The sequence below is a fragment of the Panthera uncia genome, assembly GCF_023721935.1.
Source record: "Panthera uncia isolate 11264 chromosome C1 unlocalized genomic scaffold, Puncia_PCG_1.0 HiC_scaffold_4, whole genome shotgun sequence".
Classification (NCBI taxonomy): Eukaryota; Metazoa; Chordata; class Mammalia; order Carnivora; family Felidae; genus Panthera; species Panthera uncia.
Window position 1 is genome coordinate 42,944,173 of NW_026057585.1, and position 14,505 is coordinate 42,958,677.

At 36.6% G+C, this 14,505-nt stretch overlaps 1 protein-coding gene across 4 annotated transcripts in view; it reads left to right on the forward strand.

Annotated features, from left to right (window-relative positions):
- SLC44A5 (solute carrier family 44 member 5) overlaps positions 1–14,505 on the forward strand; it is a 314,929-nt gene that overhangs the window by 226,739 nt on the left and 73,685 nt on the right. For all 4 annotated transcript variants that reach the window (XM_049616997.1, XM_049616996.1, XM_049616995.1 and 1 more), the window contains one exon: positions 5,907–5,991. In XM_049616997.1, coding sequence (XP_049472954.1) covers positions 5,907–5,991 — 85 coding nt within the window. The remainder of the gene's footprint in view (positions 1–5,906; positions 5,992–14,505) is intronic.

Here is a 14,505-nt window from a genome sequence, read left to right on the forward strand (position 1 = left end):
ACATGGGGGCTTGGACTCCTGGACCATGAGATCATGACCTGAGCCTAAGTCAGATGCTTAACCAACTGAGCCAGGTGCACCAAGAATTAAAGTTAATAGATATTAGATAGTGTATAATTAGTTAGGTCCTAGGGAATATCTAAATCAATTTGAGGACTCCATGTATTAAATCATGTAGTGAAGAAACAAAAATTACTAAAATCCTAGCAATTGTAGCTGTGAGTTAAATAACATAGCAAAATAAATCAAATAGAAAAGAGGATTTAATTATTATAAATATTTATATTGGAGAACATAAAGATAATTTAACTGAATCCTTCAAGTATATAAAATATTTCTAAAAGCTATGTGGTAATTAGTTCTCTATTGCTACATACCAAATTACCCTGAAAATTGACAACATAAAGCAAGGAATGTTTCACATGTCAATTTCTGTGGTCAGAAGTTGGGAACAGCTTAACCAGGTGGCTCTGGCTTTGAGTTCATGGCTTCATGAGGCTGTAGTCAATTTTAAACCAAGGCTGCATTCAGCTGAAGATTTGACTAAAGTGGAGAATCTGCCTTCAAGATGGCTCACTTACATTAATGTTGGCAGGAAGCTTCAGTTCTTAGTGACTGTTGACAACTATGTGGGCTTTTCTATAGGACTTTCCGAGTACCTCAAGCCCTAAAGCTAGTGATCTAAAGGAGAGCAAAGAGTAAGCTGCAATGCCTTTTATGACCTACTCTTGGAAGTCACCCAAATGTAATTTCTGCCACGTTGTATTCATTAGAAGCAAGTCTAGTCCAGACTCCACGGAAAAACGTGAAATAATTTATGGACATATTTGAAAGTCACCATAGATAGTGATCAGCTGAATAAAAGTAAATGGGAGTAAATTATAAGAAAGAACTGGGGCGCCTGGGTGGCTCAGTCGGTTGAGCATCCGACTTCGGCTCAGGTCATGATCTCGCGTTCAGTGAGTTTGAGCCCCGTGTCGGGCTCTGTGCTGACACCTCAGAGCCTGGAGCCTGTTTCAGATTCTGTGTCTCCCTCTCTCTGACCCTCCCCTGTTCATGCTCTGTCTCTCTTGGTCTCAAAAATAAATAAAACGTTAAAAAAAAATTAAAAAAAAAAAAAAGAAAGAACTCCATGATAGCATATCCCCCCATAAAATCTGGAAGCAAAAAAAGATAATCTGGGATATGTGTGTGTGTGTGTGTGTGTGTGTGTATACATATATATATATATATATATATATACACACATATATATGTGTGTATGTATATACGCGTATATACGTGTATATACACGCGTATATATGTGTATATATACACGTATATATGTGTATATATATCTCAAATTATAAGAGTGTGAATGAACATGCAAATCAATGGATCTCAGTCAAAGAAATGGATCTCAATCAAAGCAGTAGGACTGCCTAGGGAATCTTTTTTTTTTGATTGTCACAGTGTTTAAGGGGAGTACTCCTGGCATTTAGTGGATGGGATCTGGGAAAGGTAGATGTCTTGTAATATCTAGGATAGTCCTACACAACCAGGAAATGTCCCATTTCTTGCCGGACTTTCCCATGTCCCTCTCATGGAGATGACAACTCATTTTTAAGTAACAAATGTTATTTTTGCATAGTTTCAGTAAATACCAAGGGAATTTGAAGAAATAGTGTACTTTTTTGTTAAAATAGACTATAATTTGTTCATTTAGGAGAAGTCTATCACTGACAGCACACTTGTATTATTTAAGTCTCCTACACGATACACCTGCATCTTCTCGTAGTTATAGCTGTTACATTCAATGAGCCTATTTATAGGTGCATGTACTGACTTAATTCACTGTCTTTTGATTTAGTCACTTGTGAGCATTTGCACGTTGATATGCACACTATTTATAAGTTTTCTTTTTATTTCTCATTTACATTACATTAGGACATGTTATGGATATTTTATTTTATTTATTTTTGAGAGAGAGCATGAGCAGGACAGGGACAGAGAGAGAGGGAAGGATCCAAAATGAGCTCTGCGCTGACAGCAGAGAGACCCATGCGGGGCTCGAACTTACAAATCATGAGACCATGACCTGAACTGAAGTTGGGTGCTCAACCAACTGACCCACCCAGGTGCCCCATGTTATTGATATTTTAAAAGAAAGTCTATATATGGGTAAGTATTGTTACCTGTATTATTTCAAGATTGTAAAAGGAATGTGGCAAATTATTAGTTATAAAAAAAGATGCATTGGGCATAATGGGGTTAGAAAAGGACTGACAAAAATATGTGATGTTATGGCACTATTAATCACCTTATATGAAAAGCCCTTGACAACTGTGGAGAAATAATCTAGAACAGATCTGTCTGGGAAAAACAAAGTGTGAGTCATCTATAAATTTTCCAGTAGCCATATTTAAGAGACTAAAAAGAGACAAGTGAAATTAATTTTAATAATATATTTAAGAATGACTATTATCATTTCAGATATTCTCAATATAAAAATTATTGAAATTTTTATACTTTTTTTCTACATACTGTCTTTAAAATCTGGTGTGGATTTTACACTTATTATGTGTCTCAATTCAGGTAAGCCACATTTACATGCTCAGTGGACATGAGTGCCTAATGGCTACCATATTGTACAGCACATTCCTAAAATTGCCATGAATAGAGAAATTCCAAAAAAAGGAGTAAAATGTGAGAAATCCCTTAATTTATTAACAGACAAAATGCTGCTGTTGCACATCTCCTTGTTCTCCTCTTTTTTTTCCCCAGTCAAGTTCTTCCAGTGCAGGTGTGGGAAGACAGGAACTGATAGAGAAGATAAAGAAAACTAGGGGTGCCTGGGTGGCTCAGTTGTTTGGCTCAGGTCATGATCTCCAGGTTTGTGAGACTGAGCCCTGCATCAGGCTCTGTGCTGACAGTGAGGAGCCTGCTTGAGATTCTCTCTCTCCCCCTCTCTCTGCCCTTCCCCTGTGCATGTGCATGCTCTCTCTTTCTCAAAATAAATTTTAAAAAATTAAAGAGAAAACTAGATATCCTTGACTGTGGGGACTTGGTTGAACTGGCTCTTGAAGCTTCTAGGTCACAGATTTGATGTTACAGCTCAAACACAGATGATCTGCAGCACAACTTCTGTGCCAGAGTCTGCCTGGAGAGGTGTAGCAGCAACTCAGTAAACACAGCCACCTGCTAGAATTCAAAACTACAGAATCAAGAAAGAATTCTTCCCTTGATAATTAGATCTCCCCCGCCCCCTTCTCCTTTGTTCCCAGGCATCCGATGACTCTCAACCAGATACTCTCCCTCTTCTGCCAAGTACAAAGCTTTTTCTTTCCAAATGACAAAGGCTCCAAAATTACTGGTGTCATCTCCTTTCCTACCATATGTGTCCAACATACTGCTGATCCTCATGTTGCTGACATCCGTATTGTTTCCCACTGTTAACAGGCTCATTCCTAATTTATCCTTTAATGGGTAGCATTATAGCTTTGATAGCTCAGTGGTTAAAGCTTGAGCCTTAGACAGCAACATACCTAAATTCAAACCCTTGCTTATGCCACTGAAAAACTGTGTGACCTTGAGAAGTAAATAAAATTCTGAGCTACAGTTATCTATAGAGTTAAGGTGAAAATGATATCAACCTCATAGAACTATTGTGGGACTCAAATGAGACAATGGATGTAATACTTTTAGCATAGTACCTGATACATTGTGAGCAATTAATACACCAAAGCTCTTATTCTATTGTTTCCTCAGTCTGTAATTTCTTCCCTGCTCCTGGCCACCTGTCCGAGTCCTAGTCATTTTTCAGTCTTTCCCAGGTCCCATCTCTTCTCTATGGCTCTTGCAAATTTTATCGTCTCCTTTTCATGCGTTTCTTAAGAAATCTGACATAAATTGACTTCTCATACAGCACACACAATGGCCATTTAGCAAATTCTTTGGTTAATTGATTTATGAAAAAGGGAAAGGAAATCATAGCAGATTCTGCTGATGTCCTACCCCACATTCCCTCGGTTCTTCAGAGTTTGCTTGCGGCTATGGTAGACTATGTCATCACGCCCACCAACAAGCATGTTCTATATGGTTCCTCAGAAGGTCCCCAGTAGGATGGAGTCACCATGGCTCCCAACAGTATCCCACTTGTTAATATTCCCTTTTTTGGCTTTCTTCCTTCCCTCACTCCCACATAAGCTTCCTAGAATTATCTCCCAAATTAACCTAACTGTAGCAAAGTCCTTGTCTCAGGGTTTGGTTTTGGGGAAACCTAAATAAGACAGGAACTAACATTACCAAGTCCATACTTCATGCCAAGCAGTTGGGCTTTCTATTATATTATCTTCTTTCATATTACCAACATTCTTATGGGGTTTGGCATTATTATACCCATTTTTACAGTAACAAATTAGAAATCCAAGACTAAAACAAGCAACTTACTCAGGGCCATAAATATATTAAGTAGCCAACCTAGCTAATCTAAATACTCCTTCAGGTGCCATTTCTGAATTAATATTTGTATGGAAAAGGGATAAAATATTTCAGGGAAAAATTTAAAAATACATTACAGAAGATAGGTAAAATTGAACCTCTTAGTTTTAGCCAAAATGTGACAAAAATAATATATAAAAACAATATAATTAAATAGTATCCAGAGACATTGTCCACTGAATGCTTAGATGACATTTAAATTCTTTATTTATAATCTACTTTCTTCTGGGAAATAAAGACAAGAAAATAAGGCAGCAGAGGACTGCCTGAATGTAGTCAGATTTTGTAAGACTATTAGAAGATGAAGCCTATTTGGCCTTCATGACATTGAAGAAAGAATGAGACACAGGAGACTTTTCTGGGTACTTAGATACTAAAAGGAAAGACGTGGATGAGAAAAATTGTGAAAAATTTCTCTTCCATATTATATGATCCTCATTCAGAATTGATTTTTTTGTATCTTCTCAAGTCACACAGGCCATGTACATAAGGGTGACTGAATTATTACATGAACTGTCAAATCCGATAAATGTGGGTGAGGATATAGCTGGGCACATGTTAAAGGAAGCAACGGACAAAGAGATCTGTTTTCTGTATGCAGAGGCAAGTAGTACTACATGACCAATGCATTTTCTAGAGTTTTTAGGGATTTTTCAAACTAAAAAAGTTTAGAAACCTTCAGTTAGATAACACATGTTACTTTCTGTCATTCTGTAGTCTAGCTGTCAGTCAAGTTTCTAATTCTTGGAAAATAAGCGTGATGAGTCTATATGAGGTAGAGCCCAGCATCTTCCGGGAAAACAGAATCAAGTTTTTGTTTTTGTGAAGTTTGAGAATACTTGGTATTTGTAGTAAGCTTTGAGATTAACAGACAAAATGTACAGCAAATCTTTATTATATATTGCACTAAAGTTGTTAATATTTGCCTTTAGAATGTCACATGAAGTCAGAAAGAACCAGTTAATGTGAATTAGACATTACAGTTTCAATCCTTTGAAATTTTTAATGGTTTTCACTTATGTATAACCCAAAAGGATGACATCATAATATTGGCTGGAAATTTATTAGCTCTCCTATGAAGTCATCCAGTTTTAAGCCTTAGAAAAAGTGTCTTTCAGCCAACCAAGCATTTGTAGTGTGCCCTCTAACTCACATTCTAATAAATGTCATTTTCTAAATGCATTACCTCAGGTTTTGGCTACAACCCAGATGAATCCTGAGAGATTAAGAGAAATGTGTTTTCTGACTGATTCATCCATATTTTATTTTACTTTTCATTAAGAAATTACTCTTTGAAGAAAATCAATAATCTCCTGTGACTGAGGGGAGAGGTTAATGTGTTGCAGTGATGCATTCTAATTTCTCAAATCAGACTGCCTTTAGTCGGCTATTGCTGATAGAGTTTTTGTCTTTTCTTGTTCCTGCAGCCTGGGTACATGGCGACCCCAGGAGAGTGGCCTACCCTACAGACAGCAAGGGCCACTTTTGTGGCCAGAAGGGCACCCCCAATGAGTGAGTATGGCCCCTTCCTTTGTCTGGTTTTATTGTCTAAGCTGGAACTTAGGAATTGTAACCAAACCAACGTGAGTTTGCTCCTTGGTGAGTCACAGATAGAAACTACACCAAGTGAGTTGTCACACAAAGGAAACTTGATTTGTACCAAATAAGGAAATCGCAGGAATAACTTCCAAAGTTGTGACTCCCTGGGCAAGAGTGAAAGTGTTCCTTTTATTTAGGGTCAGGATGAATATTTAATAGGGAAGCCTTGTCATTGTATGTAGAAGTGGGCATACGGTCACACATGTACCTTAAAGAAACATGCCTATATGTATATTATATGTTACATAAATGAGGCTTGTGCTCCATGCTGGGCAGAGATTTTAGTACTATAATTAGGTAAAGGTTATTGTTGGTCATTCCAGAAGTCACCCCGTGGTCCATTTGTGCAGGAGTGAGTTGTGGGATTAGCTCAAACTGGTCTGGGTGGTCTGGACCAGCAGAGCTCTTCCTCAGAAAGTCATTATTGCTTGAGGGGTAGTTTTGTTTGCCATCACAGGATGCTATGCCCATAAGGTCCTTTGTCTGAGTTAAGAGATAAGTAGAGCTTAAGGGAAATGTGGGACAAGTGTTGGTGGATACAAACATGTGAGCAGTAAAGGCCAGGTTTTGGGGTCTAGCTAGTGACAAAATCACTTTTACATTAATCCTAGTAGGCTTAGTAAGAAGATTAAAATTCATAAAGGAAGTTTTCCCTCCCTTTTTTCCTAGAGACAATTTGTAAGGAATTGGGAAATTTCCTACTATATGATTTAGGACAAGTTGTCATTGTTATACAGCATTTTATTGGGATGCATGAAGATTCTGCTTAGTAAAAGTATAATTATGATGGATGAGTTGGACGAATGATTTTATCAGAAGCCGTGTTTTAAAATTTCTTAGGAAATGGGCTTTTGGAAGGCTGAGTTCTAAGTAGCCAAACAGTGCAGTTAGAATTGTTTTTGCCACAGTACCTACTGGCAAATCACTTTACTTCCCAAAGGGGTGCACACAGAAAGTCTTCAGCGAGTGGTAGGTTTTTCAAGGCTACTTGGCTACTAGAGACAGTGACTGACTAGCTGAAGCAAACAAGGGAGAATGTTTTATCAAATTCCTTTCTAATGTTAATCATAACAAAAGTTTCCAATTTCTGAAGGCAAGTTTTCTATTTTTTTACTTTAAAAACAAGACAAAACATAAATCTCACTTTTGAAACAATATTACTCTTTCTCACTGGTCCATTTTGTGCAATACCTGGGTTTTTACTAGATCTCCTAGTTCTTCATAACCAATTCAGTTTCTATAAAAGTTGGTATTGAATGGATGAAAAACAGAAACAACAGCCCTTGCTACCACTAAAAACAAGAAAAAACAAGGCTCAAAACATTGTGTGTGTGTGTGTGTGTGTGTGTGTGCGTGTGTGTGTGTGTGAACATTTGTTGTGTTACCTATGTTGCCCACCCATAACTTGGGAGCTTATTATTCCAAAAGATATACAAATTAAATAATAGATTCAGGAAAGGGTTAATAAAATTCACAGAGTAGAATCATTACAGATAATAAAAAAAAAACCTAGACATTGGGTAGTGGGGCAGGGGGGAGGGTCAAATCCTTAATCATGTCAGATTGAGTTTATGGCAGACAAGCTGACCTGTACAAAAAGGTCCTCCTTGCCTATCAGAGAGTGGATTAAATCCTCAAGTAGGGTGGGCATTCTTATTTTAACCTCAGTAACTCAAAAAATCATAGACATTGCCAACAAAACTTTCATACTATGAAGGACAAAGAAAGCACCAGGTAGTAAAAAAAAAAAAAAAAAAAAAAAATCCTACAAATGATCCTACACATGTCTCTGGCTCTTAAAATAGGCTATTTTTAAAAAGGCCTCTGTAACAATAAGTGTTCTACACCCAAGCCAATGGCCTACTTATTTCCAACAAAAATGGGAGATCACAAATTTCAGCACGTAAAGATTATTCAAAGACAAAACAAAGCAAAATAAAGATATGTTCGTTAATGTCTTATTTATAATAACAATGTGTTGGAAACCATACAGAGATCCAACAATATGTAGATGATAGTAAATTAGGACTTCTCTCATGTAATGGAGTCATTAAAATTTATGTTTATATTTTCAAGGAGTGATTCTATTGATTTTCCTTTATAGTTTCTGGATCTTGTGTCATGATTATAATTGCTTTCCTACTCTGGAAAAGAACATTCACCTATATTTCTGTAATATTTTTATGGCTTCCTTTTTTATATTTAAATTTCTAATCTACATGGAATTTCTTTTTTGTAGAGGGACTGAAGTAGTAATCAAATGTGTTTCCAGTTGCATATGCAGTTATCTCCAAATAGTTGTGAATAATATGCTCTTTTCCCCTCTGATTTCTGATACCATATTTATCACACAATAATTATATAATATATAATTTATATTTTTTCTGCATCTGTGCTATTCCAATGTATATTTTTAAGCTTCTCAATTGTTATAATTCTTATAATAAGTGTATATTAATTTGAAAACTTAACAAGAAAGTTCAAACGATAGGATTTTTAATAGTAAGCGAAAACATTTATGAAAATATTATATTTTAATCACTTAAAGCACTGTGGAAGTATCCTAGAAATAGGCAGGAAGAAATAAATATAAGTATAAATTTGGAATGTGATAAAGATGAGATTTCAAGTCAGTAGCAAAGAGATGAATTATTAAATCATACTGAATTAATTGAAATGCTATTTATGAATATAAAATGGATATTTATCTCCTACCTTACACCAAAATGAGCCCTGAAAATTTGAAGATTCTGTATATAAAATATACAATAAAGTAAAAGAAGAAAATTCAGGGGTATATTTATAGAATTATGGGGTAAAGAAGTCTTTATTTGAAAATATATTACCACTATATTACCACTTTTCTCACTGTATACAAAGTTAAAAGATAAACGGCAATCCAGAAAAAAATATTTTCAATGTATATATATCTGACAATAGGTCAATAGCTTTATTATATGAACTACTGCTACAGAATCAAGGAGGAAAACACAGTAATTCAATATAAAAGTTGGTAAAAGTCGTAAACAGAAAACAAATAATGGTCAATAATAATAGAAAGCACTGTTCACCCATAGTTAAAGAAATGCAAATTAATACATTTTTTTTGCTTATTAGCAAATTAAAATTTTTGCTTATTACCAAATTAAAAACCTTAAAATCTGACAGTGTTGATCAAAGTGAGGAGAAAAAAGCATATCCTTTTCTACTGTAGTAGTGAAATATAATATTTATCACATTTTATCAAACATATGGTGTCTAAATGTAATATCTCACCTGAGTGGATGAGGCCTCCAAATGTGGGATGACAATCACGTGGAAGCTGGTGGCACAGACAGTGAAAAGAATTCACCTGAGGCAACAAAGGAGAGAGACGTTTATTGAATACGGAGCAAGGGAGCTGTGGGCCGGACAGCAGAGGAGAGGCTGTCTGCAAGGAGGGCAGTGGGTAGGGACCGTTTTTAAAGGAAGAAGGTGAGGAGGTACAGTGACCTATGGAATATCCTGTTTTGGTAACTATGACTGGTTATAAGTAGCCCATTTATTGGTTAGGGCCTATGAACATTCTGAGGTAGGCTGCCTGATAGGCCTGTCTGTATCCAGCCAGGGGGTTTTGGTCACTTTGGGCCCTTCTGCCTCAATCATGTTCCAGTGCTCAAGCCTGTTGTCTAAAAGTGGCTTTGGAGTGCCTGGGTGGCTCAGTCGGCTCAGGTCATGATTCTGGAGCCTGCTTCAGATACTGTGTCTCCCTCTCTCTCTGCCCCTCCCCTGCTCATGTGCTCGCTTGTGCTCTCTCTCTCTCAAAAATAAATAAATATTAAAAGTGGCCTCTATACAATATTTATAGAATTTGTATATTCTTTCTGATTCAGCAGTTTTCATCCTAGAAACTTATCTAGTGGAAATTTGCATAAAATTTTCTAATGTTATAGTGATATAGGTACTATGAAATAGTAGACATTTGGGGTGCCTGGGTGGCTCAGTTGGTTAAGCGTCTGACTTCGGCTCAGGTCATGATCTCCCAGTCTGTGGGTTCAAGCTCCGCGTCGGGCTCTGTGCTGACAGCTCGGAGCCCGGAGCCTGTTTCAGATTCTGTGTCTCCCTCTCTCTCTCTGACCCTACCCCATTCAAGCTCTGTCTCTCTCTGTCTCAAAAATAAATAAATGTTAAAAAAATTAAAAAAAAAGAAATAGTAGACATTTAGGCTATTTCCATTTTATTACTATCAATAGGAGATTGATTAAATAAATTATGATATAGTCCTATAACGTATGTTTACCAGTCCTAAAAATCTTGAATATAAATGGGTAAACTATCATTTAATTAAAACACACACAAATAAATTACTATTGTAAAATGCATTAATTTAGGCATCCCAAACAATACAGTCCAGAAAATACTTGTTGGACTGTAACAGGGTATTTATACTTGTTAGTGTCATTATGTACACACAACACCACTAGATTCTCCATTCTCAAAGACATTCCTTACAACTAAGTGTAAATTCCATGTTAAGAGATGGTGTGGTAGTATTCAGGATGTAGAATTTGGCTACTGTGTGCTTTTTTTTATCCATGCCTAACCAAAAGGATGCTAGGGGAAGCACTGGGGGTTTTCTAAAATGTCGAAACAGATGAAAAAGAGAGACCTCAAAGGAAATGGAGTGCTTTGTTGATGTAACTCTCTCTGCCTGTTGAGTTTTAGGGAAGTTATTCTTGATATTTGAATATGCTCCTTTTCTTGGGGATTTCCACTCAATTGATTTTGATGCCACCTTCTGGCTAATACAAAAACTTCAGCTTATAACAAGTGCTTAAAACAATTTTGAATATTGTCTGATGCAGCACAGTTACCAAATTAGATTAAAATACCCATCCCTTATTATAAGGTTTAGTTAAAGAAACAGTAATATTAAGAGGACAAAACCCTTCCATTTAAATTTTGCATCAATTTGGCATCTAAGTCAAGCAATAAAATTTGTCTTCAATTTGCTGTAGAACCTCTCATAAAATGGCAAAGAGTTCTCACAAATTTGTTTGAATACACTACAAGTCCAGGTGTACTTACTACCTGATTTAATTTTTAAAATCTATATCAATACAATAAATACATGTGAAAGTAAACCAAACATTAATGAAGAGCTTATAAAAGCAATAAAAGCAATGGCCTTCTGTCCGCACTCCTTACCCACAATTTCATTCCACAGAGACCATCTCTTCTCTTTCTGGTTCTCTTAGTAAGTTAAGGCTGCTATAACAGAATGCCATAAACCAAGGGACTTATAAACAACAGAAATTAATTTCTCACAGTACTAGGGACTGGAAGTCCAAGATTTTGGTGCCAGCGTGGTCAGGTTCTTGGTGAGGACCCATTCCCCACCCTGAGGACAGCAGTCCTCACTCTGCATCCTCAAATGGAGGATGGGGCTCTCTGGGGTCTCTCATAAGAGCACTCTCATAAGAGCAATCCTGCTCACAAGGGCTCCAGTCACATCCCAAAAGTTTCATCTCCTAGTACTATCACATTGGGGGTTAGTATTTCAATAAATGAATTTGCAGGGGAACACATTCAGTCTATTACACTGGTCTTAGTTCTTCTGGTGTTTTTTTTTTTTTTTTGCATAACTTTAAATAATATACGTATTCTTTTGTTTTGTGCTTTATTAACGTTAGAAGTAGCCATTGACAGCCTGCTATGAAAAATATTTAATTCCTTTATATTATCTCTTTTCCTGATCCCGTCTTCCTCCCTTGTTTGCAGTTAGATTATTAACCTTTAGATTTTCACATAGTTACTTTTGTGACTTTAAATAGTATACTAATGCCTCTATTTCTTGTTCCATTAACTTTTGTCAGTGTTTTGACTTCTCTTTATAAAAAAGGAGGATATTATCCTACTACCCTTCTCTCCCTCCTTCTTTTCCATTTCACCTTCCACTTTCTATATTTACCCTTTATAGAATCAAATTTGTCATTAAGTTCAGTTCTGCAACTTTAACAGACCTTTCATGTTCTACTGGTAGAACTACTGATAGGTTGATTCTAGAAGTTGGAAACAAGAGACTTTTGTTATAACTGTGTAAATGTTATTCAATACCAGGCCATTACATTTTCACGTCTACTAGGTCACTGGTATTAAAGTCAAATCCTATGCTCTTTTAGTGGCTTGGTATCATCCCACATTTTTGTTTGCTTTAACATAGGGCATTGACATTCTTTATAATATTTTATTTGCCAGCAAGTTCTTTTCCTTTTAAAAAAAATTTTAATGGACCTGTAGTTGACTTCTAATGTTACATTAGTTTCAGGCGTGCAACATAGTGATTGGACAACTATATATTTCTGTATGCTCACCATGTTAAGGGTAGTTACCACCTGTCATCACAGAAAGTTATTACAATATTATTGGCTTTATTCCCTACGCTGTACTTCTCATCCCCGTGACCTATTTATTTTATAATTAGAAATGTGTACCTCTTAATCCCCATTCACCTATTTTGCCTATCCCCTTATCCCTTCCCCATTGGCAACCACCAGCCTATTTTCTGTATTTACAAGTCTGTTTCTCTTTTGTTGTCGTTATTTGTCCAATTGTTTTGTGGTATATATACACAATGGAATATTAGCCATAAAAAAAAAAAAAAAAAGAATGAAACCTTGCTGTCTGTGACAACATGGGTGGACCTAGAAGGTGTTGTACTTTTTTATTTGAATAGGTTTAATCAGGGCCACAAGGTTTTTTACCATCACAATCACACCATTTTTCAGAGGCCCCCTTTTCTTTGAAGGCCTACCTTGCAGAGCTTCTGTTTTCTCTCACTCGGGACCTGGCAAATTGTAGGCCTACTAAATAGCTTTAATTCTGGGACTTGTCTACCTCATAAGATCAGACCCTGATTTTAGAGTTGCCAGCTCTAGCAAACAAAAACACAGAATGACTGCTTACATTTTAATTTTAGATGAACAATAAACACCTTTTTTAATATGTGTCCCATATACTGTTTCCTATAGGCCAATTTCTTTCTTTCCTTTTGGACACCCTAGTTGTGATGGAGAAATTCTTAATGATCTTACTAAGAAAAGGAAGCACAGGAGGTATATTTGCTGAGTCTCTGGAAATATTTTTCTTTTCTCTCTCTATAGTTGATTGATGGTCTACTGATATATTTGTAGCTTTAAAGACAATTTTGTCAAATTTGAAGACATTGCTTCAATGCTTTTGGTGTTCAGTGTGTTCAATGCCAGTGTGGTTCACATACCTTGTGGTAACTGTCTTCCCTGGGAAAAATTTAAAATCATTTCTTTATTCTTAGAGTTTTGAAATCTCACAGTGTGATGTAGGTCTTTTTCTCTTTTTAAATTCTTTTTGTTCAGTCTTGGGTCCTTTAATTCTGAAGAACTAGGACTCATCAGCCTGGAAAATTTTTTCAATTATCTCTTTGTGTTTTCATTCTTTACATTTTATTGGCTGTGTTTTTGGAACTCTTGTTACTCAAATCTTGGACCTCCTGGCTTCATCTTTTAATTTTTTTTAAGTTTCACATTTTTATTTAAATTCCAGTTAGTAAACATACAGTGTAGTATTACTTTCAGATGTAGAATTTAATGATTCAGCACTTCTGTGAATTAATTCGCCAGTGCTAATTATAACCAGTGCCCTACTTAATACCCATTTAACCCATCCCCCAACACACCTCCCTTCCAGCAACCCTCAGTTTGTTCTCTGTATTTAAGAGTCCTGGGGTGCCTGAGTGGCTCAGCTGGTTAAGCGTCCTACCTCCGCTCAGGTCATGATCTCATGGTTCATAACTCTGAACCCCACATGGGGATATGTGCTGACAGCTCAGAGTCTGGAGCCTGCTTCCAATTCTGTGTCTCCCTTTCTCTCTGCCCCTCCCCCGCTCTCTCTCGTGCACGCGCGCTTTCTCTCTGTCTCTGTCGCTCTCTCTCTCAAAATGAATAAACATTGGGCACCTGGGTGGCTCAATTGGTTAAGCCTCTGACTTTGGCTCAGGTCATGATCTTGGGGCTTCTGAGTTCGAGTCCTCTGTCAGGCTCTGTGCTGACAGCTCAGAGCCTGGAGCCTGCTTCAGATTCTGTGTCTCCCTCTCTCTGCCCCTCCCCACCCACACTCTGTCTCTCTTTCTCTCTCAAAAATAAATAAAACATTAAAAATGAATAAACATTAAAAAATGTTTTTTAAAGTCTCTTAGTTTATCTTTCTCTTTTTCCCCCTTATGTTCCTTTGTTTTGTTTCTTAAATAACATATATGAATGAAATCATAAGGTATTTTTCTTTCGCTAATTTACTTCACTCTAGCATAATACTCATAATACTGGAGCATAAAGCTCCAGTCACGTTGTTGCAAATGGCAAGATTTCATTCTTTTTGATGGCTGAGTAATGCTATATATATGTATATACCACA